The sequence below is a fragment of the Mustela putorius genome, unplaced genomic scaffold (genome assembly GCF_011764305.1).
Source record: "Mustela putorius furo isolate JIRA1106 unplaced genomic scaffold, ASM1176430v1.1 tig00003987_pilon_pilon_pilon, whole genome shotgun sequence".
Lineage (NCBI taxonomy): Eukaryota > Metazoa > Chordata > Mammalia > Carnivora > Mustelidae > Mustela > Mustela putorius.
This window is the reverse complement of record NW_025422126.1, coordinates 3,706,211-3,732,070: the sequence shown is the minus strand read 5'-3', so window position 1 is coordinate 3,732,070 and position 25,860 is coordinate 3,706,211. Positions and strand designations below refer to the sequence as shown.

The 25,860-nt window shown below is 54.2% G+C and overlaps 2 protein-coding genes across 2 annotated transcripts; one reads left to right on the top strand and one right to left on the bottom strand.

The window, feature by feature from the left end:
* Positions 1–145: 145 nt before the first annotated feature.
* STARD10 (StAR related lipid transfer domain containing 10) lies at positions 146–24,053 on the top strand. The gene is made up of 6 exons (XM_004768117.3): positions 146–352; positions 20,039–20,186; positions 20,755–20,858; positions 21,428–21,545; positions 23,336–23,388; positions 23,635–24,053. The coding sequence occupies exons 1-6, from the start codon at positions 146–148 to the stop codon at positions 23,878–23,880; spliced, it is 876 nt and encodes a 291-aa protein (XP_004768174.1). The 3' UTR covers positions 23,881–24,053.
* LOC123389576 (60S ribosomal protein L31-like) lies at positions 17,376–17,744 on the bottom strand. Its single transcript, XM_045071401.1, has one exon. It carries the CDS (start codon positions 17,742–17,744, stop codon positions 17,376–17,378), a length of 369 nt encoding a protein of 122 aa, XP_044927336.1.
* Positions 24,054–25,860: the final 1,807 nt, after the last annotated feature.

The window sequence follows — 25,860 nt, the reverse complement described above, 5'->3', positions numbered from 1 at the left end:
CCCCCAGCGCACTGACTCCCGACCTCAAACCGGTCCTGCAGGTCCCAGGAAGGTGGCGTCAGCATCTGCAGCCGCGTCGACGTTGTCGGAGCCTCCGCGGAGGACCCAGGAGAGCTGGACTAGGATCAGGGCCCTGGGCCTCCCCATGGAGAAGTCCGCTGCCTCAACAGAGCCCCAAGGGCCTCGGCCAGTCCTGGGCCGCGATAGCGTCCAGGTGCCCGACGACCAGGACTTCCGCAGCTTCCGGTCGGAGTGTGAGGCCGAGGAGGGCTGGAATCTGACCTACAGCAAGGCCGGCGTGTCTGTGTGGGTGCAGGCTGTGGAGATGGATCGGACACTGCACAAGATCAAGGTAGGCTTGCCCTGCCCCACGTGCAGCCTCCAGGGCGCCCAGCCACCTCAGACAGGGAGTCTTCTGCTCCCCCGCAGGGCCACAGACACCTGGTTGTGCACCTAGCCTCAGAAGGAGTCTCCCGCCAGGAGGAGGCACAGTTTGCTGGGCAAGGGCTCGTTACACAGAGGCCAACTGAGGCCGGAAGAGGGGGGTGTGACTCACTCTGGCTTCACTCAGCCAGAGCCCAGTCTTCTTCATGCATTTGCCTGCTCCTGGGGAGGTGGGCTGCTGCCAGGCCTGTCTAGGGGAGTGGTCTCCCTCTGGGACCACTCTGCCCTGGCAAGACTTCATCGGGTCCCCAACTTGAGTTATCCCAGGTGGGAAGACTGAACCCTTTTCTCCCTAATTCCTGGTTCTGTCTCCACTCTGCAGCTCTGGGTGCCAGGGACCTGATTTCCTTCCCGCCTGATGTGTTGGTCGTCCCTCTTCTTTCCCCTGCTGCACCCAGAGTCTTCTGCAGGGACTCAGGATCCTAGTTGGCAGATCCTGAGGTCAGGGTTTGGATGTCCGTGCTTTACACAGGGCTAGGCTCTCGGAGGAGGGGGCCGAGGGAGGCCAGCAGGTGCAAGGCAGATGCTGGTACATCGGCTCCCTCAGAGCCTACAACCCCACTCCACACATTCCTGTGACTTTCCTCCATACAGAACAGGCTTGAGGTTTGGGACCCCATGAGCCCACCTCCCCTGCAGGATGAGATGGGGCAGAGGCTGGTGAAGACTGTAGTCTAGAGGCCTCAGTGGCTGCCTCCAACCTATCAGGCATTACTGTTATGCCACATTTCGAGGGGGGACAGGTCTCCTTTCAATGGGCTCTTGGCGATAGGTTGTGCCCTTCGCCTCCCTTGCCTTTCCCTTGCTCTCTGCTTTCTGCTGCCCTCCTCCTCAGTGCAGAGGAGTGCATTTCTTTTGGGGCGGGGGGGGGGGGGAGGGAAGGGCAGGGTATTCAGAGGGAACTTCTGCCCAGGACCTACTCTCAGACTTAACTGTGGCATCTTGACTTCATTCCAGGGTTGGAGATATCTGACCTTCCCTCTCTGACCCCATGCCTTTCTGCTTCCCTGCCACTCCAACCCCCCCACCGTGACTCTCTGTTTGGATCCCAGCTATCTGACTATCTCTTTCTCTCTGAGTGTCTGTGTGTGTGTGTGTGTCTCTCCATCTGGGACTCTGCCCAGGCCTGAGGGCCCTTGGGCTAGGGGTTCCTGGGGATCTGATCTATATCTGATGCTGAGGAGCAGGGGAGCAAAGGGCAGTTGATGTGTTCCAGCTTGCTGCTCTCTGAGGACAGGGACAGATCCTGTCTCTCTTTGTGTCCCTAGATAGAGCAGGGATGTTGGTTGAAAGAAGGACGGAAAGAAGGAAGGAACAAACTGAATGAAAGGTGAGCAAGGTTGTTGTGAGAAGAAGGTTCTTTTCCAGAATGTGACCTGGGGAAGGCTTAAGGCTCCCCAGAAGCAGAAGGTCTGAACTAAGTCCAGTATACTCCCACCCTCTGTGTCAATAGGGCCGAGTTGCTTCCTCCATCTGGTTTGGTTAATGAATAAACCCAGCCCAGTACTGAACTGGAGCTGGTGGGTCTTGGGGCCAGACTCCCACAAGAGACCCCTTGTGGTCAGATCAGACTTGTCAGGTGGCCTTCTTTGGGAGAGAAGGGGACTTGGAAAAACTGGGTGTTGTGGTACCCAGGCAGGACATGGATCTTCCCTCCCTCTCAGACTGAGCAGAGTTTGGAGGGGGCCAGAAGGCCCTTTGCCGTCCCTGTTTCATACTCCCTCCTCACTGGGGCGCAAGTGAGAACACTGAGGCCTGTGAAGAGGACAGGGGCCAGCCCAGGGTCACACAGCTAAGTCTTAGAAGGGCCAGGCTTGGAACCCAGCCTGGCTCTCTCTGTTCTGCTCCCCACAATGGAGATAGAGTTGGGGACAGGAGGTGAGCAGAGCTGGGGCCTAGGATGGAGGCTGGGGCGTTGGCTATGGGTATCCCACGGGGCCAGCCCCCACTCCTGATCCCCTCAGCATAGACCAGTGGAGCTCTGGTAGATGGGCAGAGGTCTCTGAGCTCCCCATCCTCAGGATTTTAGGAGTCCCAGTTTCCACGCAGTGAATCCCATTTCTGACAGGAGCTCCTGCCCTGAGCCAGGCAGGGACTGTCTCTCTCCACCTTTGAATTTACCCTCTGGCCAGTCCTGGGCAGGCTTATCTCCATCCTACAAAGAAACTGAGGCCAAGAGTCACTTGCTTTAGGTCCCAGAGCGGCTGAGGTGGAAGTAGGACCCATGCCAGCCTGGCTCCAGAGCACCTGGCCCTGTCTGATTGGCTCACTCTGTTAGTCAACATTACAGCATTTGACCCCGTCAATAACTCTTTGAAGTACTGCGGTGTTTTCATAATCCCATTCCTGTTTGATAAATGAGAAAGCTGGAGGCCCCGAAAGGGGAGGTGGCCTGCCAAGGTCACATAGCAGGTCTGCAGCCAGAGTCCCAGGGCTGATAGGGTCACTCTGGGGGCTGGGCCACACCCACAGCTGTTTGTTGATCTTTGGCCCCTTACGCCATCCTGCCGCAGCCTGTTGGGAGCCATCCCCCTGAGCTGGGAAAGCCTGGACATGCCTTGTTCTCGTGATCCCAGAGTGGGGGGCGGGGGTCCTGCCTATCTGTCTACCTGATTGATCTCCTCTTGTGTCTCTTCCTCTAGACTTATCTTCTCCCTGTTCCTGTATCCAGAGGTCCCTGAGAGCCACTGTGGCTTTGGGACCAGCATTCAGAGCCAAGACAAAGGGAAGGGGCTGTTGGAGGCCACCTCCACCTTTGCCCTCCCTCCTGGCCTCCAACCTGGCCTGGCCTGGGGGTTGCACTGTGCCTTGGGCCCTGGTGAGGAGGCAGACACCACCCCCCGAGAGGGCAGGCCTTGTCCCACAGGCAGATGCTGAACACGGATCCTGGGTCTAAGGCAGAAGGCAAACTGGAACCCAGACCTAGGTCTCTTGATGCCCAGGCCGGTATCTGTGTGTATGAGGAATGCAAAACTCAGGGGTCTGCTGGTCATTTAAACAGGATCAGCTCAGGTCCGGTCCTGGTGGTGGTGTCCTCAGTGTATGACCATAGGTGGGTCCCTGCCCTTTTCTGGGCTGTTTGTCCTTTTGTGCCGGCTCTAAGAACACCTGTGCTGGGGCCAGGGGAGAAAGGAGTGAGGGGACAGTGAGCAGGCGGCGATGTGGCCTGCCAAGCTGTGCCCTTGCTGCTCCTGTGCTCAGGCTCTCTGCTGCTGCAGCCGGCCTAGCCTTGTGCTTGGCCAGCCTTGTGAGATGTGGAGGAGACCTGGGCCTGTCCTCAGAAGTTTCCAGAACCCGGTGAAGAGAGGAATGACAATGGCAGGTGACCCCTGCCTACTGCATGGGCAGATGTCCACAGGTGGACCACAGAGGCAGGAGTGGGCCCAGTGATCGGGGGGCCTTGAGGGACTTTGCTGGCTGCAGCAGCGGTGGGATGTCTCCTGGGAAAGTGTGCCTGAGAACCTGAGGTTCCTCTTGCTACAGGAAGCTGGGCAGTGGGGACCTGTCTTCTCTGACTTCCTTTCCAAAGGCTCCTCCCCTTCTGCTCTGGGGAGAGCTCCACAGCCCCTCCCTTTTTGACCTCTCTGTACCCCCCGCTCCCATATCACTCCTACCCCAGGTTTTAAACTTTCAAGTCTGTTCCCTCTTAAGTGCCTCAGTAGCTCCCCTGTGAAATGTGGGATTATTTGATGGATCCCCAAGGATCCCCTTCTCACTCTTCTTATTTTTATTTTATTTATTTATTTATTTATTTATTTATTTTTTTATTTTTGGCCCTTCTCACTCTTAACAGTTTTACCACTCTTAACAGACTCCCCAGGGTCATGGGGAATGTGGGGGCACGGACAGATGTTTTCTTTATGGCTTCCCACTGAGTCTTCACAGCTGTCTTGTGGTAATACCATTGAACGGATGTGGAAACTGAGGCTCAGAGCAGGAATTCACTTGTGCGAGGCCAAACAGCTAGAGTTGGCTGAGGCAGGATCAGAATGCAGGCCCTTGGGTCTCCGAAGCTGAGATCTCTCTGTTCCCTTGGGCTTGCTTATAAACACCATTGGGCCCTTTTGTGTTTAGAACCCCATGGGTCCCAACATACCCTTCTCTCCTTCCTGGGTCTTCCTGTGCAGTGTTGTTTTGGGAGGACACCCTGGAGGGGACCCAGCTGACCAAGAGCCCAGTCCTCAGTGGGACCTTGAAGGTCACTTCACTTTTCCAAGTCAGTGTTCTCTGTGGAGGCAAGAGTGTGAGCAAATCTGGTTTTAGGGCCTTGGATTCAGTGAGTTCAGATTCAGGCTGGAACTCTGTGCATCTGGGGCTCAGTTTCCCCATCTCTACAGGAAGCTGCTGGGCAGGTGGTTTGTAGAGGTTGTTTGGGCCTTAGACCATGCTAGAGGGGTCTGTACTACTGGGCACAGAGTAAGGAAGGTGAGCTAAGGCCTTGCCACTCTGTGCCATCAGAGAGCTCTCTAGATGGGGTGCCTGGATCCAGGGTTCAGTCCTGAAGACTGTCCCAGCTGACTCTACCTCTGACTTGGCATGGAGGCAACTGGGGGCAGTGGCTCAGAGCTGAGGCCTGTTTACTTCACCAAACAGGCTCCCAGAGAGCATGCCTCCAGACAGTCAGGGTCAGGACCTTCCGGTGAGGGAGCTCAGGGAAGGGAAAGGTGAGAGGGGGCTGGAAACTTGAGGGAGGTCTTTCTGGAGGAGGTCCCTGGGCAAGGCTGAGGCTGTAGAGGAGAAAGCACATGGTCCGGAGGCCCAACCACATGGCCTTGAGCATGCTGCTGCTGCCACCTTGGCTTTAACTTCCTCATTCCACAGATGTGGATAGTGGGGCCTCTCTGAGGGCATCTCATCCATTCACTCCGTCAGCGAACACTCACTGATAGCCTCTCTGGCCCTGTATGAGAGGTAAGGGACAGAGAGGAGACTCCAGCCCATGCCTGGCTCTCAAGGAGCTCCCTTGTGCATGGATGGACACTTGTCACAGGAGCTGTGGAGATCTGGAGGGGGGCCCTGAACCAGCCTTGGGGCCTGGGGAAGTCTTTCTGGAATGCTCAGGTGATACATCTGGAATTGGGTGGAGAATTGAGATGTACATGTTTGATAGCCCTGGGAGCATTCCGGACAGGGGAGCCGCTGCAGGAGGCCTGGAGGTGGGACCTAGAGCAGTGTATCAGGAGGCTGGCAGGGGGCTTAGGATAGAGCTGGGGATGCAGGGGGTTAGAGGTGAGTAGAGAGCTGGACCAAGGCCCTATGATGTGGGTCCTGCAGGTCCTGGGTGTCAGGATGCCAGGGGACGGTTTTCAAGAAGGCAGGTAGGAGGAAGAGGAGGAATCTGTATTTGTCTGGACAGAGATGCCACGGTCTATGCTAAAGCAGGGGCTGTGGGGAATGCCTCCAGGGCTGGCGACTGCATCCAGCGAGATGGAGGAGCTAGGATGGATGGAAGCTGGCGGTTTTAGCATGACCCTTTGCAATGTGCAGGCTGGGCTGTGCAGGCTGGGCTGTGAGAGGGTGTGGTTGTATAGCCCCCTGATGCCTGCCTTGGGGGCAAGAACCTCGTGAGTGTGAGTGGGGTGAAGGTGGGTTCCTCTAGTCAGTGTCCCCCTGGGGCCAGAAGAGCCCTCAGCCCACAGGCTGGCTCTGTACATCTACGCCCAGCTCCCCAGGCTCTGGCTTTTAAACTTTAACGAGCCCCAGCTCAGTTTCCAGCCGAGAGTCTTTAAAGTTTCAGGAGATGAGAGAAAGGAGGGAGTCCTGGAGACAGATGGGTTTTCTTTCTTCTCCTGCGTCTCCACGCCTGGCGGGGCCACCTGGAGCCAGGGCCATGGGCGCCACGACTCCAGAAGCCTGGCAGTTTTCCATGAGTTGGGACCTTCGGTTGGGCCACTCCAGCCTGTTCCTGAGGGACCAGCAGCCACACGCTGGGCAACCAGGTTGCCGTCATGATAGACAGGCTAGAAACCTCATTCCAGCCCCGACCCTTTACCTTTGCTCCTGACTGGGTGGAAGAAACTGCTCCATCAACAGGCAGAAAAATGGCTGTTCAGACCAGGTGTCAGGCTATTCCTCTTGGTGCCTCACTTTATCCCCTCTGGTATGCTGGGGCTGGCCTCAGTGCTCTGGTGCCCCTGGACCTTTAGAAACATAGACAGTGAAGGAACGTGGCAGGCCTAGGACTTAGTGGTGGGTCCCATGCCAAATCCAAGCTCCTCTCACCTGTCATGAGAGAGCCTGGGGCAGGTGACATAGCACCTGGAGCTCCTCCCTGGGGCTTTAGCCTACCATTTGCCCCTCTGCCTCTCAGCCTGGGGTCCTAGAAGACTTGCCACCTCTGTTGTCTCTAGAGTCATGTCCTGGGGCAGATGAGCAATGCCTGCACATGTTCACTGCCCCACCCTACCCCGCAGCACATGTGCACACACATACACGCATGCGCACACATACACACAGGAAGTGGGATGAATACTGTGGTCCTGGGCCACTGAAATCATGTCCTTTGGGTTTCATGCCACAACTTGCACCTGTCCTTGGTTTCTTGAGATCCCCTCTACCATCTCCTGGACACCCCATCCCAATCTTTGGTTCCCCAGATTGCTTGTGACCTGATTCTGGACCAAAGAAGTGATAAGTCTTTTTTTTTTTTTTAAGATTTTATTTATTTATTTGACGGAGAGAGAGAGATCACAGGTAGGCAGAGCAGCAGGCAGAGAGAGAAGGGGAAGCAGGCTCCCCGCTGAGCAGAGAGCCCCATGTGGGGCTGGATCCCAGGACCCTGAGATCATGACCTGAGCCGAAGGCAGAGGCTTAACCCACTGAGCCACCCAGGTGCCCCCCCCCTTTTTTTTTTTTAAAGATTTTATCTATTTGACAGAGGGAGTGTGAGAGAGCCCAAGAAGGGTGAGCAGCAGTGGGGAGGGAGAAACAGATTCCCCGCTGAGCAGGGAGTCCAACATGGGGCTCTATCCCAGGACCCTGAGATCATGACCTGAGCCCAAGACAGATGCTTAACTGCCTGAGGCACCCAGGTGTCCCAGAAGTGATGTCTTAAGGCAGAGGCCTGACAACCAGAGTGGATGGAGTTCCCAGGTGTGTCTTCCACATTCATTCATTCAACACATTTTTATTGAGCATATACTGTATGCCAAGTATTGTGTTATATCTAGGAATTTAGTGGTAAATCATACAGCTCAGACCCTGCTGTTATGGGCTTACATTCTGAGGCGGAGACCAGAGAAAACAGAAGCAAACCGATAATTAAATAAGATGCCAGATGGTGGTTGTGTGTCATGAGGACAGGGTGATGTGATAGGGCTTGTCTGGCCTTCTCCATGTGCATCTTTTGTGTGGGGAGCTGGATTGCGGGCGATTGTGTGTGTGATATGAACCTCCTCCCAGGTGCCCCCGTGCCAGCTCTGACGAGGGTCAGTAAATTGTATTGTGTGTGTGTGTGTGTGTGTGTGTACACAAGTGCATACGCGCGCCCGTGCCGGTGTCTGAGGCTGTGTGTATGTGCCTCTGAGTGTGGGACTGTGTGTTTCTGTGTCTGGCGTTACTGTGTGTGTGAGTCACGCCCCCTCACTGCAGCAGAGTTGTCTCTGATCCAATTATGTCTCCTCAGCTGTCTCCTGGCAGCTCTGGCCTGGGGCTCAGGGTTGGCTCTACCACAGCTCTGCCCTCCCTGCCTCCATCTAGCCTCCTGGCCTGGTCCTTGGGCCTACCTCTGGCTCTCAGAGTCTCCTCTTGGGGTGTGTTTCCTGTCCCCATGTCCGAGGGTTACCACCTCTTCCTTTATGTCTCTACTTGTCCCTTTCTGTCCATGTTTTTTTTCTGTCCCTGTTTTTCAGTCAACAAACCTCTTCTCATGCCTCCTACCCACTCTGCCCCACCTCAGCCAGTGTGCAGGTGCTGGAGACCTGAAGATGGGTCAGACCCAAGCCCTACCCCTGAGGCCTAGCGGGGAGACTGATGGTGACAGGGACAGCCCTCCAAGAGAACTCTGGTGGGGACCCCAAGTCAGACAGCATGGTGGTGGCGGGGGCTGTCTGGGCAGGGCCTTGGGAGCCTGGCAGAAGCCAGGCTGCAAACTGAGCAGTTCTCCACGAATCCCTCAGTGCCAAGGGCTCCCAGAGGCAGGAGTACAGACAGAGTGAGAAGGAGCGGAGGCGGAGCCAGAGAGGAGGAGGACATTTTGGAGTTGGGATCTGGGCCCGAAGGCAGAGAGAGACAGCAGGGACTTTGAAGCCTATGCCACCCTCAGTTCTGGCTTTTAGAAAGTTCCCTTGGGCAGGGCAAGCACTGGCCTGAGAGCCAGGAAACCAGGGACAAGGATGCGGCTGCAGTGGTTCAAGGGAGGATGGGGATGCCTGCCTCGGATTGGTGAGCAGGAGGTGTTGGAAGGTGGTGGCTGAGTGGAACTCCGATTGGAGTGAGGAATGAGTCCAGAACTGTGCCGGGGTTCCAGGTGCCAGAGGAGAGGGGAGGGCAGTGGGCATTGGGGTAGATAATATGGCAGCACTGGACAGGGTGAGTGCATGCTCGGGTGTGATGCCCAGGAGGCCATGGAAGATGAAGTCTGGAGCTTACTAGAGAGAGTGCTTTGGGGCATCAGGCCTCTGGTAGTCCCTGAAGCCCTAGAAGGTGCTTCTCCAATATGTCTTTGTCTTTGTGTCTGTGTGTTAGCCCTGGCCCTTGTCTTGTTTCTCGAGTCACCCCTTTTCTTTCCCTCTCCTCCAGGCCCACCCACTGTCCGCCTCTCCCAGCTCTCCTGCCCTCAACTCCACCTCTGTCCACCTTTCCTACCTCCCCCAGGGCTGGAGCACGGCGGAAGGAGTTCCAGGCCAGGAGGTCAACTTGTGTGATGTTCACACCCGATGCCGCTTGCTGCTGCAGAGCTGGGGCCTGCTGGTCTAGAGCCTGAGGGGTGTGCTGGGGTCCATGGAGGGTGCTGGAGACTGGGACAGGGTGGGGGTGCTGGAGCAAGGAGGCAGAGCCGGTGTAAGCGTCTCAGCCCTGGACTGAGAGCAGCACAGGGCCCCATGCGGTCTGCCGGAGCAGACTCAGGAGGCAACTGGGGCTCATACTGGGGTCTGGGTGGGTTCCTTCCCTTCACTGTTTTGGGCCACCATTTACAAATGGGCATAATCTCCCTCCTCCCAGGTAATTGAGAGGATGGAATTAAATTAATTTGTAAAGCTCTTAGCACAGAGCCTGGCACGTTGTTAACATTTGCTGAACGGATGAATGAATGAACAGTCTGAGGTTCTCAAGGGACGGCTCTGTTTTCTCCCGCCTCCTTCCTTGTTCGCTCAGGTTACCTGATGGAACTGCTTGAGCCCTCCCCTCCTCCCCTTCCTCCAGCCAGTCCAGGTCTTTGCCAGGCTCAGACTCACACTGGCACCTCTGCCCAGAGCTCCTCCCCCTCGTTTTCATCTGAGTGCCTTCTGTTCTTCGCTTTATCCTGTAGGACTCCACTGAATGCTCAGCCTTGTAGCTGCGGACTGGCTTCCCTCTTGGCCTGCCCCACAGCCCGTGGCTCTCATTGCCTGGTGCAGCCTGAGGACACAGACCCCCCCCCCCCCGCCCCGCCCCGCCCCGCCCTTCCACTCCCAGCATGAGCAGGTGATAGGGAGCATTTCCAGGCTGACTCGGCTTCAGCCTGGGCAGCCTCAGGCCCCAGCTCAGCTCCGCCCAGACTTCCAGGTCCAGGGAATGAGGACCTCTGGATTCTGGACAACACTCTCAACATAGGGGGGACAATTATAGTTTCAATGCCTTGTATAAACTGTTATACCAAGAATCCAAAAATGAAAAATCACCCAAAGCCTCAATTCCTGTGTAAAACATTTCTTTGTTCTCTCCCAACTCTCATTCGATGGTGTAGACAATTTATACATGGTTTAGCCCTTGGCACAGGTACAGATTTGTATCTTCTTTCGTTCATTTAACATTACATCAGTAAAAGTTTCTTATATTGCTACAGAATTACTAATTCCCGAACCTTTCCCTCAGCTGCTCCCTGCCTGTCCTAGTCTAGGTTCCAAGGATTCAGAGCCAACCTCGCCCTGGGGAGCCCCCAGTTCTTAGTAGCTGGGCAGTCGTCATTGGTGATGTGTCTTAACCCAAACCGGCCCAGCTGTGGATGCTGTTCCAGGTCGCTCTCCATATATTTTGCTAATGATAAATGCAATAATATAGGCATTAATATTGTAACAGCTTTTTGGTATGTTTTTTCCTGAGTATAAATTTCTGGTCCTGGGATTCCAGGAACTGAGTTGAAAGACATTTTTCTTTTTTTTCCTTTTCTTTTCTTAAAGATTTCATTTATTTATTTGACAGAGAGATTGAGAGGGAGAGAGCACAAGCAGGGGGCACGGCAGGCAGAGGGAGAGGGAGAAGCAAGCTGCCCGGGATCATGACTTGAGCCAAAGGCAAGACACTTAACCGACTGAGCAACTCAGGTGCCCCTGAAAGACATTTTTATGATTTTAAAAATATTTGCCAAATTGGTTTTCAGAATAGTGGAGTCAATTTTTGCTGTCACTAACGATTATAACAATTTTACCACATCCTCACAAGCTGTGGGTATTTTCTATATTTTTGTTATTTTCTTAAATGTAAATTGGGACCTCGGTACAATTTAAATTTATTTTATCGGAACTATGAAAGATCTTTCAGCAAGTCCCAGAAGGAGTCTTCCCTGAAGCCTGTCTCTGACTTCCCACCCCCACCCCACACACTGCATTTCATGCAAGGGTAATAGCAGAAGGAATCATCAGCCTCAAGTGCCATAGAGAATTCTACCAGAATCCAGGAGGTTTTCACAACAACTTTTCCTTCTGATTCCACAGAAGCACTAAGGACCACCGGCCATGGCTCAGAGCTGCACTCTGAAAGTCAGAGGAAGCCTACACGGGCACAACCTCTCGTTGTTTCATCTGTTCATCCCTTCCATTCAGAAACAGTTCTTGACTAAACCATGCCAGATACAGGGGAGGCCAAGATGAACAAGGGGCCATAGCGCCGGGGCAAGTCAGTGCACTGCAGTGTGTGTTGATGGAGGGAGGCCTGTGGGGTGGAGGAGACAGGAAGGAGGGCCCCAGGCCAACCTGAAGGATTTAAGGACTAGGAGGGCTGCAGCCAGGCTGAAGTTCAGACTTGAGCAGAGCCCTTCCCCTAACAAAATAGGGAAGGAGCCTGGGAAGGAAAGCCCTGGGAAAGCAGGACTGATCAGACCTCTCTCTTCCCACACCCACTGCCCACTTTCTCTGAGTCTCTTCTTGAGATTTGGTAGGGGGCCTTAGAGGAAGGGCTTAGAAGTCTCCATTCTGGGAGCCCCAGAAACCTAGAGGCAAGGGCAAGTTCTCCATCAGCTCAGCTTGATGCGGGCCTCTTGGGGCCTTTGGGACAGACAGTGGGGGTCCTGGGAGGGGACCCAGAGTAGAGAGGGTCGAGGGGCTGCTGAAGGGGAGCCTCTCATAGGCCATGTGCCCCAGGCCAGTCTGCATTTCTCAGCACCCGGGCTGACATGGAGTCTGTGCTGCCTGGCCGTGAGGGGGGAGCTGGTGCATTTGTGTAGGGCCCTTCCCTGGTGGAAGAGGCCCACCCACCCCACTCTCTGTTCGTCCACCCTGTGGAGGGATCTAGGGCATTTTTGTGTTTTTAAACTTTGTTTCCTGGCCCTGCATGTCCTGCCCTTTGGGGATTAACAAGAAGGTGCTCCTGTTGGCAGGGCCTGAGAAGTCGGGGAAACTGCCGGGGCTTGGGGCTGGAGGAAGGGCACCTGCTGCCCGGGCTTTATGTACAAGACTCCTTTAATCCTCGCAGCTCCTCTCTGAGGGAGGATTATCTCTGTTTGACAGATGAAGATAACGGGGACTCAGAGCTGAAGTCCTTTGCCCAAGCCAAGGCCAGAAAGGATCTGCTGAGTCAGCTGTGAGCCATGGGGCCTGGCTGGGTCTGGCTGGGCATCTCGATGGCCGGAACCTCCCCAGGGGTCTTCCAGGTACAGAGCTCCAGGGCTAAGTTTTGGAAGGGCTCTGTGTTTGAGCCGAGTGAGGTCCAAGGATGCAGTGAAGAATTTTGTTCCAAGGAAGAATATATGGGCCTTGCCTTCCTGGGCAACAAGCCATCTGAATCCAGTGAGTTCTGCATAATAACCATCAGTTAGTTAAGTCTCCAGCTCCTGTGTGGTGTTTGGGCTGGGCCAGTCCTTCCCTCTGAGGAAGGTAGCAGAAAGTCTTGACACTTTGGGGTCAGGCACAAGCAGGTGCTGGTTCCCTGCTTCACCACTGTTAGCCTTGAGGTCAATCCTTATAACTCTCTGGGCCTCAGTTTTTGCATCTGTAAGATGGGGATGATGATACGCACTGTGGGGCTGGGAGGCTCAGAGACAGTGTTAGTGTAGAGGTCACAGCTTGGTGACCTTCACAACTGGCAGAGGCACTTTGACTTAAATGTCAGTTCCTGTGGGGTCCATGGGCCAGGAGCTGTTGTCTCCTTTGTGATGATGAATTAGGTAGTGATTTTGAGCCCTTAATATATGATAATGGTTATTGAGGTTGTGGCTATGGTTCAGGGCTATGAGTGATTTGATACTGAGTGACCCACCCACAGGCAGGAACACTTCCCTTTAATTTGAATATGGTTCTGTTAGGAATGGATGATTTGCATAACAGTTATTCCTTTTACAACACTGTCTACTAAAATGCAGCGTGCTGAGCAGTCAACACAGCCTGTGGGATGGTAAGAGCCCACACAGACCCCCTACCTTCTCTGGGCCGCACGTTCCCCAGTGGTCACTGAAGAGTGGTGGAGAAGAGCTCATCGCCCGGGTCCATAGCTAGGACTTTGGGATAATATGTGTGCCCCACATATCCCACAGGCAAGGATATGGGAGACCTGCTGTGTGAGGTCTGAGGATAAAGGCCAAACTTGGATCCACCTCCCCGACAGTTTGCATGTTACGGCCCTGACCTTTGGCCCTCAAGGCCCTATGGCAGCCCCATGGAGGTGACCTGACTTCTTTTCCCCTGTCTGGGGTCAGCTATCTCCCTGGGTCTTGGGAGAAACTGCAACCCCTCTCCCTACCACTTCCCTCCCTCCCATGGAGATTCTTTCTTCTCTAGGAAGCTGAGCCCTGGGAAGGCCTCCAGAGAAGCACAGGGCAAGAGTTGGGAGAGAGGGAGGGGCAGAATGAGACACAGCTTGGTGCCTAGCAGTCCTTCTGCTGAAACTGGTCTCTCCCCCCTAGAGGCATTTCCATTCCTTTCCCTTTTAGCTTTATTGCCCTCTACTCCCACAGTCACTGTGCTCCTCTCCCCCAAGCCCAACTCATCCTCTAATGGGATTTTGTGTCCTTGTCCCTTGTGCCACCCACTTGTTGGGGCTCCTGGTTCACTCCGGAAGCCCTACTGCCCACTTGCAAGCCTGGCACACAGTGGACTCCAGAGAATGGTGAATGGATGAATGGACAGACGGGCATGGCCAGGGAGAGGCAAGAGGAGCACGCAGGGCACAAAATTTGAGGCCGCACGTGCCAACGGGACCTGTCTGTGGAAGGGTAAACAGCTGCTCACGGAAGCCTGCTAAAGCCAGAGCAGCCTCTGTGTTTGTGTATTTACTGTGTACCGGCATTTCACCCCATTATCTCATTTAATTTGATCCCAACAGCCCCATGAGATAGGTACTATTACTACCCTCATTTTTCATGTGAAGAAACTAAGACTTGGAAGTTTGTGCCCAGAGGAGGAAGTGGAATTAGAAGATGGAGTGCCAGACTCAAAACCTGCTGGAGTCTTCCCTGAGGACCTTCCTTGGCCAGTCCCTGCTGACCATGGCTCTATGGGTGTGGTAGTCCTGGGGTTCTGAGCACTCTGTTTTCTGCCTCCTGGGGCTAGCGAGAAGGGAAGGGGGGACGCTGTCTGTAGTTTCCTGGTGTTACCTGCTCCCTCTGGGCCTCAGTTTTTTCAACTACAAGTCAGCTTCCCTGCTGTACCCAATCTCGGAGGGTTCTGCAGCTAGTGGCACCCTCACTGAGTAGCCAAAGCAGCCCCCCTTCAGTTCTGGTTTGCTGGGGGAGCTCCCAGAGGGCCAGCCCAAGTGACTGACTTGCCCATGGTTCAGTGGCTGTGGGTCCCCGTTACAGGCCTGCCCCCCGGCGTGCTCTCCAGTGACTAATCCCTACCCGCACCATCGCTCCTGAAGCCTCTTAGAATTACAGCTCGCACATGTGGTGGCTGCCACCGTGGGCAGGAGCAATGTCGAGTGTAATTTACCCCTCTTGGCTCAGCTGCGCTGCCTCCACGGGGCTGTGGAAAGAGCACGGCCAGGAGCCAGGCAGGGTAAGAACACCGATGGTCACTCTCCACTCCGTTCCTGGACCAGCCAGACAGCCTGCCTGCTTCTTGACCAACAGTGCCCCCACTCCCGCCAGACTTACTGCTCTGCCAGCAGGGCACCGCTGCTGGCCTGCCCAGGAGCCTGCTACCAGCCTGGGAAACCTTTGACGTTTCCCTGTTTATGTATGTATGTATGTATTTTAAGTAGGCTCTGTGCCCATCATGGAAGCCAACGAGAGGCTTGAACTCATAACCCCGAAATCAAGACCTGAGCTGAGGTCAAGATTCGGGCACTTAACTGACTGAGCCACGCAGGCATCCCTCCCCTTTGATTTATTTGTTTGTTTATCCCTCCCTCTTTATTTAAACGATGAAATGCAGAGTTTATACTTACCTGTGGGGTCTGCCTCAGGGCTGTGCATACCTGGACTATCAGACTACCGCTTGCTGTCTCAGGAAACCACAGGAGCCCCAGGCCCTAGGGAAAATGGGCAGCGTCTGGGCAGTGTGGGTCCCCTTTCAGTGTGTACCCAGGCCCTGGGGACGCTGAGCCTGGCCAGGGGGAGGAGGCGGTCCTAGGTAGGGTTCTAAGCTAAGAGCAGAATCCTGTTGTCATGGCCCCTCCACACACACTCAGGGCCCAGAGAACACCTCTTAGGACCTGCAGAGCCAAGTCAGCTTTGCAGGCTGGCTTTGGTTAGAAAAGTCCTGTTTCCCCAGAGGCTCCCTGGAGTGCTCCTTGAGAGCTGAGAGGACAGGAAGAGCCGGTTCTGGATCCCTGCTTGACTGCCTTCACTGCCCTGTGATTCTGGCTGCTGCGGCTCCTGGGTGTTGGGCTCCTACCTGGCAGTGTGGGAGTGATGCCCACTCATAATTTGGGGTAAAGCATGCGTGTGCATTGACAGGCCACTGCAGCATCCAGACCTCCACGGGACTACTGGGTAGAGGTCAGCCCACAGCTGTCATCACTGGTCTGACCTCTGCCATCTTCTCCACCACCTTTCTCTCCGTCCCAGCCCTCCCCTTGCTTTGTTCCCTCACTGCCCCCACAGCATTCACTCCTGCGTCCATAAGTCAGTCCATCTGAAGTCGCCTTCAGTCTGGTAGAGTTCCCTAGTCCTTCCTGCCTGTCCAGACCCTGATGCTCAGCAGGGGGGACTTTTGTAAAAGTCCTTTATTTGGGGTTTGTCTGATTTTCCTAATGATTCGATTGTGTTTATGCATTTTTGGCAGAAACGTCACATAAGTTTTGCCTGTATTCTCTTCGTCATGTCCCGTCAGGCGACAGCCAGTGCCAATTTGTCTCCTTACTAATAAGTTCGCTGGGATCAGTTGGTTCAGGAGGTGTCTGCCCTGCTTCTCTACAGTGAAGTTACTCATTTTTCCCTTTGTAATTTATAAGTATTTGATGGGAAGTTACTTTGAAGCTGTGTAAATACCCTATACCTCATCAGACATTAATTTTTTTTTTTTTTACTTTTAAAGATTTTATTTATTTATTTGACGGAGAGAGATCACAAGTAGACAGGCAGGCAGAGAGAGAGAGAGAGAGAGAGGGAAGCAGGCTCCCCGCTGAGCAGAGAGCCCGACACAGGACTTGATCCCAGGACCCTGAGATCATGACCTGAGCCGAAGGCAGTGGCTTAACCCACTGAGCCACCCAGGCGCCCCATAGACATTAATTTTATTTATTCATACCTATATTTCCTTTGGTTTCCTATTTTGTTCTGTGGAATACAATCTGTTGTCACTATTTTAATACATGGGTTGTTCCAGCTTTAGCCTGTGGTAGGTGGCCAACTGTCCTAGTTTGTCTGGGACTGAGGGGTTTCCCAGAATGTGGGATTTTCATTGCTAAAACTGGCAAAGCCTTGGGCAAACCCTGACAAGTCGCTTCCTGAACCAGTGGGAGCCCTTCATGCTGGCTCCTGTATCTGCAGGGCAAGGTCCCTATCACTCTGTCCTTACTTGCTGTCCTTACTTGCTGACCCAGCCCCAGAATCACACATTTCTCTTAGACCTGGAACCAGGACCTTTTGACCATTAGGCTACAACACACCAGAGGGACTGGAGCAGACACTTGGCTTGCCTACACACCTCTCTCTCGTCTGCCTCTGTGCCTGTTTCCTGGCTGCTCTCTCTTCCAGGGTCCGCAGCAGACACCTGCCTTCTAGACAGTTTCTCTGTGCAGCCCGATGCCTCCCTTCACCATGCAGAGCTGACCTCCTCCTCTGTGCCCTTATCAGGTGGTTTGGACTACCCTTCCATTGTCAAGTTAGTCTCCTCCCTCAACTGAAAGCCTCTGGAGCACAGGCCTGAGTCAACTCTGATTCTTCTGTGCTCTGCACAGGGCTGGAATTGGGGCCTGTTAGTGAACTGATTGGATCTGGAGTCATACCCTTTCATCCAGCTGAAAAGCAGAGAGGGAGGGTGACTTGTTCAGAGTCACACCGTGAATCTTTGCAGGCTGGAGTCTGTCCTTGAGCTTTCTTTTTTCGGGGGGGGGGGTTCTTCCTTCCTTCCTTCCTCCACCCTCCCTCCCTCCCTTCCTCCCTTTTGCGTTTTAGACCTTTCTTTGAAAGTCAGCAGTTAGTCCTCATCAATATGAACTGTCCGTAGACTTTTGAAAGGCACCTGAGTAACCAGCCGATGAAGCTTACTTGATGAAACTTTACCCTTGTTATGTTTTCTGGACAACTGCGCACGAGTACAGTATGGAGCAATCCTTATTCCCTTGGCCCAGACAGCTTTGCTGAGCCTGGTGTCACTGCGCACATCTGGAGTCCCCATCTCTTTCGTGGCAAATTTCTCGATCTCTCTGTGTGCCTGAGGGGCACGCCTCTTGCAACCCACTCCACAGATGCATTCGTGAATGTCAGTGGCATATTCTCTGGTCACTGCATCGTTCATGGCAGAATGGCCCTTCCTCTTCTCACCACACTTCTTTGCAGGAGCCATTCTGCCAGACCCAGGTTGGAACGGGAACTCCGAGGGCTGTTCTAATTCTAAAATGGGGCTAATACCTCAGAGCCTTTCTGTGAGAACAAAATGTGGTAATGTGTGTAAAGCACTTAGGATAGTGCCTGGAGGGGGAAAAGGGAGACTCTCTCCTCTGTTGGTGGCTAGAGGAAGAAGGGGGTGAAGAGGAGAAGCAGGGGTCTGGGGGGAGGGTAGTACCTGGCATCTGGTGAGTGCACCCCTCAGTACCTCTGGGCGACCTTTCTACTTAAATCTTGTCATTATTGTAGGAGCAGTACTATACATTTTAGAAAACAAGAAATACAGCAAAAAGAAAACCATCATATTCTCGTCATCTTAAGATTGCTGCTGTTAACACTTTAGTGATTATTCTTCCCGGGGGTTTTCTGTGCATAGATTTCCTCCACAATGAGCTTATACTGCGCATTCCATTTTGTAACCTGCTTTTCCTCAGGCAGCATTCGACCACTTTGTTTCGGTAAATTTTCAGTGCACCTAATACTCAGAAGATATCCACATTTCTCCAGTCATCTCAGATATAGCCCTTAGAGCTGTTTCATCCAGGTCAGCATGCAATCCAGGACCACACCTTCTATCTGGTTCTTGGGTCCTGTCAGTTTAGCCCAGACCCTTCATTATGACGTTGACCTGTAGAAGCGACTGCATCAGTGGCCTTGGAGAGTGCCTCCCGTCTTCCTTCAGTTGTATTCTTGTGAAATTTAGCTGGTTCTCTGTCCTCCGTATTTTCTGTAAAGTGAAGTATATCCCAGGCTTGATGAGTTCACTGATGCCTAGAATACCCGGTAGGTGGTGATGTGCCCTTCCTGTGACCTTTCCTCACTATTAGTGTGCCAAGGCCTAACACAAGGTTAGAGGAAAGGCAGTATGACTCGCCCTCATATGTTTGCTTAGATCCCCTTTTTAGTAAGATGTGTGGCTCCCTTGGCACCATCTGAATGCCCAGTTCTGGGAGAACTTTTAGACTATACAAGAAAACTCATCCAGTTGCTGAGGGGAACTTGATCCTGGTGTTTGGGGCTTTGAGGTGAAGAAAAATCACAGAACAAGGACATGAACTAAGTTTCATCTTGCTGAGTGCAAACTTAACATAGTTCTGTTTTTACAGACATATGATCTGGGTTAAATCCCAGCTCTGCTGCTTACCAGCTGGGTGACCTCAGGCAAGTTACTTAACCTTTCTCAGCCTCAAGTTCCTCCTTGGATTTCTTGTCTGACAGTTGTTTTGAGGGTTAAATAAAAAAAGTATCCTTGGTTCTTTTCTCCCCTAGATGGAAAGCTCTTTGAGAACAAGGCTAAAAACTGTAAGAAATCCAAAGATGTTTGGTGTACCTGGGTGGCTTAGTAAGTTAAGCATCTGACTCTTGGTTTTGGCTCAGGTTGGGATCTCAGGGTCCTGGGATTGCACTACACCCCATGTCTGGCTCTGTGCTCCATGCGAAGTCTGCTTGTCCCCCTCTTTCTCCCCCTCTTCTCCTCCCCGGCACCCCACACTCATTCACTCTCTCTCCCTCAAATAAATAAATACAATCTTAAGAAAAATAATCCATGGGGTGCCTGGGTGGCTCAGTCTTTAAGCATTTGCCTTCGGCTCTGGTCATGATCCCAGGGTCCTAGGATTGAGTCCTGCATTGGGCTCTCTGCTCAGCAGGGAGTCTGCTTCTCCCTCTCTCTCTATCTGCCACTCTGCCTACTTGTGTTCTTTCTCTTGAAGAAATAAATCTTTTTTAAAAATCCAGAGATGTTTGTTGGGTAAAAAAAAAAAAAAAAGCATACAAATGATACGGTAGTGAGTATCACGGATGAAAGAAACCATCCATTTAGGCATTTATTTATGCTTTCAATTCATTTAACATGTACCTATTCCACATTCTGCGCTGAGTCAGCTGTAAGCCTCAGCCATGATGTTCAAGGGTTGGGACCGCACAGAGAGAGAGATTTAGTATCTGGGAGTCCAGAAGGTCTGGCCTGGTCATTCAAGAAGTCTTCCTGGAGAAGGAGACTGGGACGGAAGGGGAGGTTTACTGAGGGCTGAGACGGGAGATGGTCTCTGGATCCAGGGGCTGTCTGTCTTCTGGCCCAGGCGGCTGCTGGGAGGGCTGGACAGGGCTCTCAGCAAGAGGTCAGCCCATGCTGGCCTCAGAGCTGCTGTTCTTCTCTGTCCATCTTCTCCCCTTCTTGCCTGTCCCCCCTTGGGTCTCCTGGCTGGGGCGTGGAACCTTGTGTGGCCCTGACACCCCTGTGTGTGTCCGCAGTGCCGGATGGAATGCCGAGACGTGCCAGCCGAGACGCTCTATGACGTGCTCCACGACATTGAGTATCGAAAGAAGTGGGACAGCAACGTCATTGAGACCTTCGACATCGCCCGCCTGACAGTCAATGCTGACGTGGGCTATTACTCTTGTGAGCAGCCACAAGCACGATCCCAGCTCTCTGCCCCGATCCAGGCCTCCAGCCCAGCCTCTTTCTCCCAGGAGGGAGCGCAGCCCACCCTGCTCTCACTCCTGCGGCCAGGCAGCTCTGCCACCCGAGTGCTGAGATGGAGGGTCGCCCTCCCTGGCATACACAGGCACACACACACATGTTCATGGATACATATTCCACACATGTGTACACAGTCACGCTGCAGCCCACGGCCACGTGCCGCATGCTCCCAGTCATACATCGTCAGACACACGTACCCATGGTAACATCGTTCTCCCATATACTCACGATCACACAAACAGCCAGGCCAGCAAGGGAAGAGCCGCGGAAGGCAGTGAGTGGTCCCCGAGACCAGAGGAGAGGGCTCTGCCCTTTCCTCTCTCCTAGTCTTAGCTCTGGGACTGTGTTCTGGCAGGGGTTGGGGTACCCGTTCGGCTCAGGGAGAACTGGCTGGTGATGAGGCATCTCTGTGCCTGGCCTCAGCTGTGCCCTCCCTTGTAGGTAGGCAGGCCGGTGGCCTGGCTGAACTGTCCCTTGCACTCCACAGGGAGGTGTCCAAAGCCCCTGAAGAACCGTGATGTCATCACCCTCCGCTCCTGGCTCCCCATGGGCACTGACTACATCATTATGAACTACTCAGTCAAACACCCCGTGAGTCTACCTGCCTTCCCTTCTGGGGGCGCAGGGGAAGGGGCCGTGTATGGCCAGGCCAGCAGGACTGGCCCAGGAAGAGGCCGCCAACCCTCAGTTTCCTTCCTACATAGTGAGAATATTGGCTCTGGTCTCCCTGCTCAGCTCTCAGACAGTTGAGAAGAGGGTGATGTAGGCCATCCCTGTGGGCAAGTGAGATGGGCTGGCTGGGAAATGGGGTGCAAGGGGTGAGAGGCAGGGCTTCTCTGACCCTCTCTGAGGCTGGGCCACCTTGCTCTGGCCTGGGCAAAGAGGAGTGTGTGTGCTTGCCCACCTATGTGCTCATGACCCCTGACCGCAGACTGGGGGCCTTCCTGGGGAGAGCAGGGGGAGCTTAAGAGAGGCAGGGGTGACCTAGTCTGAGTCCTCCCTTTCTCCTCACCCCTGCATCAGACCTGGCCTGCAGTATATGCCAGGGGTTTTGAACTAGCTACCTGTGTGTGCGTGTGTGTGTGTGTGTACACATACTCACAAAGACACTTCTTTTGCCCCAACCCTGAGTCTCACCTCCCTTTGCCTTCCATCCCCAGAAATACCCGCCTCGGAAAGACTTGGTCCGAGCTGTGTCCATCCAGACGGGCTACCTCATCCAGAGCACGGGGCCCAAGAGCTGCGTCATCACCTACCTGGCCCAGGTGGACCCCAAAGGTGAGGGCTTGGCCCCAGCAGCCCATCAGGGGATCCTTTCCAATATCACAGGGGATGTGACCTGACCTACTAGGGTTCAAAAAGGGCCTCTGTCTGGAGCTATTTTATATTTGGGGGACTCTCCATCCAGAATATCATTTGAACCAAAGTTTGAGACTTGATAATGGTTTGAAAAACAAAGGCCAAGGTGGTAGGTACTGCTCCCGACGAGGCCTGGAGCTCTTTTCCTGGACTCCTGCGCCCTGGCTCTGACTTGTTTCCTGCTCACTAGTTGCTCTCACCCTGTCTGTCTTGCTGGCTCCTACCTCTGCCCATCCCAGCAACCTGAGTTTTCCATGTCTCAGTACTCTTTCCCTCAGGAGGGCTCAGCTGTTCCCCAGGCTCTGCAGTCAGCTGACATGCGTCTCTGCTAGTATCCAGACCCTGCCGCCATTGGCTTCCTGGATTCATCCCTCCAGATGTCTTCCAGGACCTGAGATTCACTGTGTCCCATGCTGAACTCTCTCTCCTTCTAGGTTATGGCTTATCCTAAGCCTCCAACCCCCAGTCACCCATGCCAAGAATCTGGGGGTTGACTGGAGTGCCCTCTGCTTGGCTCCCAAATCTGGCCACCCATTCTTATTGATTCTACCTCCTAAATAGCTCCTGAATCTGTCCTTTCTCTCTGTACTCAGCCACCTTGTCTGTCTTTACAGCTACTGAGGGATTTCTCCAAAACGCATATTTCTACATGACTCTCTTCTGATTAGAATTCTTCTCTGGCTTTCCATTGCTCTCAGAGTAAAGTCTAAGCCCCCTCCCCAGCTTTCACAGTCCCTCCTCGTACCTTACATGGTCCCACCTCCCTGTGTAGGCAATGGTTTCCCTCAGCCTCACACCTCTCCTCCCTCCCTCATGCCCATGGGGCTGGTTCAGATGTCACCGCCTTTGTGATACCCAGGTCACCACTGGCTCTCTGCTTGGTGGGCCCATTCCCCTCCAGCAGAGCCCTTGGCACACTGTTGGGCCCCAGACAGTGAGCTGTTTTTTGGGCCCCTGGGACTGGCCCAGAGTAGGTGTCACAGAGTGGATGTGGAGTGAGTGCGCGAACGGGTGACTGGCTAGAGGATGGGTAAGCCCTGAACATCTTTGCCTGGGTGTGCCCACGCCCCACTGAGGGTCCAGTGAGCCAGGCCCAGGGCCCTCTTGCTCCTTACTGACTGTGATGGGTGTTAGGCAGAGTAGACACTTGGGAATGAGAAAGGGCAGACAACTGGGTTGTGGATTCCAGGTCGGGCCAAGGTGGGGTGCTCAGCCAAGGGGCCTGTGTAGCAGCTAGACTTCCTGGGGCAGGGGACCTGGAAGGACAGGTAGATGAAGGGCTGAGCATCAAGGCCGTTCACAGGTTGGGTATGAGAAGGGATGTCAGTGGAGGGGAGCTGGTGGGTGGGAGCTTGGTGGGTCATGATTTCAACCTACTTGTAGCCTATGGTCACCTAGTACCCCGTGGTTTTCTTCCATGCAGTCCTCTGGGGCACAGCAGAGGGATGGGAGGGGTAAATGGGGTGGGTTTGGGGGGACACAACAGAATTGATCCTAGAGACCTTGGGCTGAGGTGGAAAGAGAAAGTGAGAATGATGCAGTCTTACAGGACTTGACTCACAGCCTCCCCCCACTCCCAGGGAGAAGAGGGTACCCTCTGTGGAAGCCCCAGGCTGGAAGGAGTGGGGTAGTATATACGTTTGGTGCGGGCTGGGTCCCTTAGGTGGCTGCTTTCCTTCTCTCCTCATTACCCTTCCCTGCTCTCATAGGCTCCTTACCCAAGTGGGTAGTGAATAAATCTTCTCAGTTCCTGGCTCCCAAGGTGAGTGGCCTTGGCACTTTGGGGTACCGAAGTTGGGGGAAAGGGTTCGGATGAGGGGGTGGGTCAAGGATGGGGACTGGGAGTCAGGGGGCGGAGTCAGGGCTGAGGAGCGGAGTCATGAAATGGGCCAGAGTCAGGATACCGGGAGCTGGGGACTGAGCCGCTGGAGGGCGCAGGCCGGGACTTGGAGAAGACGCAGTCCCGCTTCGCGTCCACCCCTGATTCTGCTGTGCGGCGGCCCCACAGGCCATGAAGAAGATGTACAAGGCATGCGTCAAGTACCCGGAGTGGAAGCAGAAGCATCAGCCGCACTTCAAGCCGTGGCTACACCCAGAGCAGAGCCCGTTGCCGAGCCTGGCGCTGTCGGAGCTCTCCGTGCAGCACGCGGACTCGCTGGAGAACATCGATGAGAGCGCTGTGACAGAGAGCCGGGAGGAGCGCTTGGGGGGCGCAGGCGGCGAGGGCAGCGATGACGACACCTCGCTTACCTGAGCGCGGCACCACCGCAGGGACCAAGACAAGATGGAGTGGGGCCGGGGTGGCGGATCCTCCCGCGCTTTCTCCCCTCCCCCACCCCCGCGCCTCCTAGGGACGCTGGGCTCCGGCCCAGGCTGGCGCTGTGGCCTGGCTGGACACAGCCCCAATAAACGATCCCACAGCCTCAACTGATTCGTCGCTGTGCCTGCTTCCCACCACCCCGGGGCACGACCACCGACCGCCGCAGCCCCTTAATCCCCTTGTTCTAGAACTCATTTTGTGATCATCTGGCCTTTATGCTTTCGGGCAACCCCTCATTTCCCCAAGTGCGGCTGGGGGTGTACGTGAGGTTGTTTCATAGTGTGTTTCATAGTGTGTTCTCTTTTGTATCTGTTCATCAGTTCACTCATCCGCTGGCCTGTCCTTGTTGCCTGTTCGCTTTAGGCTCTTTGGCTACTTTTCAGGGCTCTGAGAGAAGTAGGTCTGACCCAGGGTCAGAGGGTGAGGCTCTTCCATGTGACCTTTATCCTAAGGCCCCACTGGTACAAGCTGTGGAATTAGGAGGTCTGACACTCTCCAGTCATCACAGAAGGAAGGCGGCGAGGTTCCTGGGTCTCAGACCACATGGCTGTGGGCCTCAGAATGAAGATTGGGGGCAACATGTTCTGGAGGAGGAAGGTTGGGGGTTGAGATGAGGGTCATCAGACTTCAATGCAGTGGAGGGACCAGGTCCTGTGAGTCGAGACTTCCCTATGTCACTTTGAAGACCTCAGGCCTATGTTAACAGAAAAGGTAGGGCTCGCAGTCCTCTGCAAGTGGTCAGATGCCTGTCCCCTGGTCTTGTGTTCCACCTGGCTGCTTTCCAGTCCAGGCTTTGAGACCTAGAGAGGTGCCTGAATCTCACCTGTTCTCAGTGACCTCCAGGTACCCTCTGCCACCTAAGGGACACCCCTGCTATCAGGTTGGGAGGTGAGAGCTCTGTGCTCTAGCCCTCCCTAGTGTTTTTGCACCCCATATGAATTTGGGGCTGGGAAGTTCTCTCCAAGGTTTGGCCCTGTCCTCCCCTCCTGGAAAGATACAGCCCATTTGGAGTTGACTCTCTTTTAGAAGGGTGAGGTGGATGTCCCATGCAGGGTAGGCAGGAGATTCTACAACTCTCCAACACTTGGGTTCCCATCCCAGGATTGCCCAATACTGGCTTTGTAACTCTGGACAAGACCTGGAACTTCTTGGAGCTTCATATTTCTAATCCCTAACCTGGGTGGGGGGATGATTTTTGCCTTCAGGGAGAGGTATGAGGATTCAGATAAAAGGCATAAATTGCCCAGCACTGGGCTTGGCATGTAGTAGGTGCTCAGATTAATGACTCCTAATCTCAGAGCCAACCCCCGCGCCCCATCCTGGTGAGAGCTATTCTTTCAAATATATCCACTGGGCATTTGGAGAAATAGAAGCACAGAGAAATTAGGGTCTCTTGACTTGGCTGGCCTCAGAAGTGACAGGAACACAGGACCCAGGAATTCCTCCCAAACCCAGGGCCCTTATCTGTGTATGTGCTGGCAGGATGGGCAGACATCTTATCAATCTCAGCCACTGAAGGTGTCTTGGTGCCAGGACCTCAGGCTCTATGCAGCCTCCTGCCAAGGGATCCCTCAGCCCTTTGACTGTGTAGGGCTCTTCCCCCACCACGCTGCCCCTGGGGGATGTGGTCCCCGAGAGGGAAATGGGATATCCTCAGAGAGGATATTTCCCCATTTCGCAGAAGGGAACGCCGAGGCCGCGCGCCGGTTGTGCGCCCCGCGCCTACTTCCGCGGGCGTTTCTCCCGGGGCGGTGGTCTGCGCTCCTGTGTGGTGATGGGGATGAGGGTCACCACCTGAGGATGCGAGGTCGGGCCAGAGTCGGTCGGCGAAGGACATCCAGGAGGAGAAGGTTAGGGACCTAGGTCGTCCCGCCTCCAACCGCCTCTTTCCATCCTGGGGGTCTGGGACGCTGG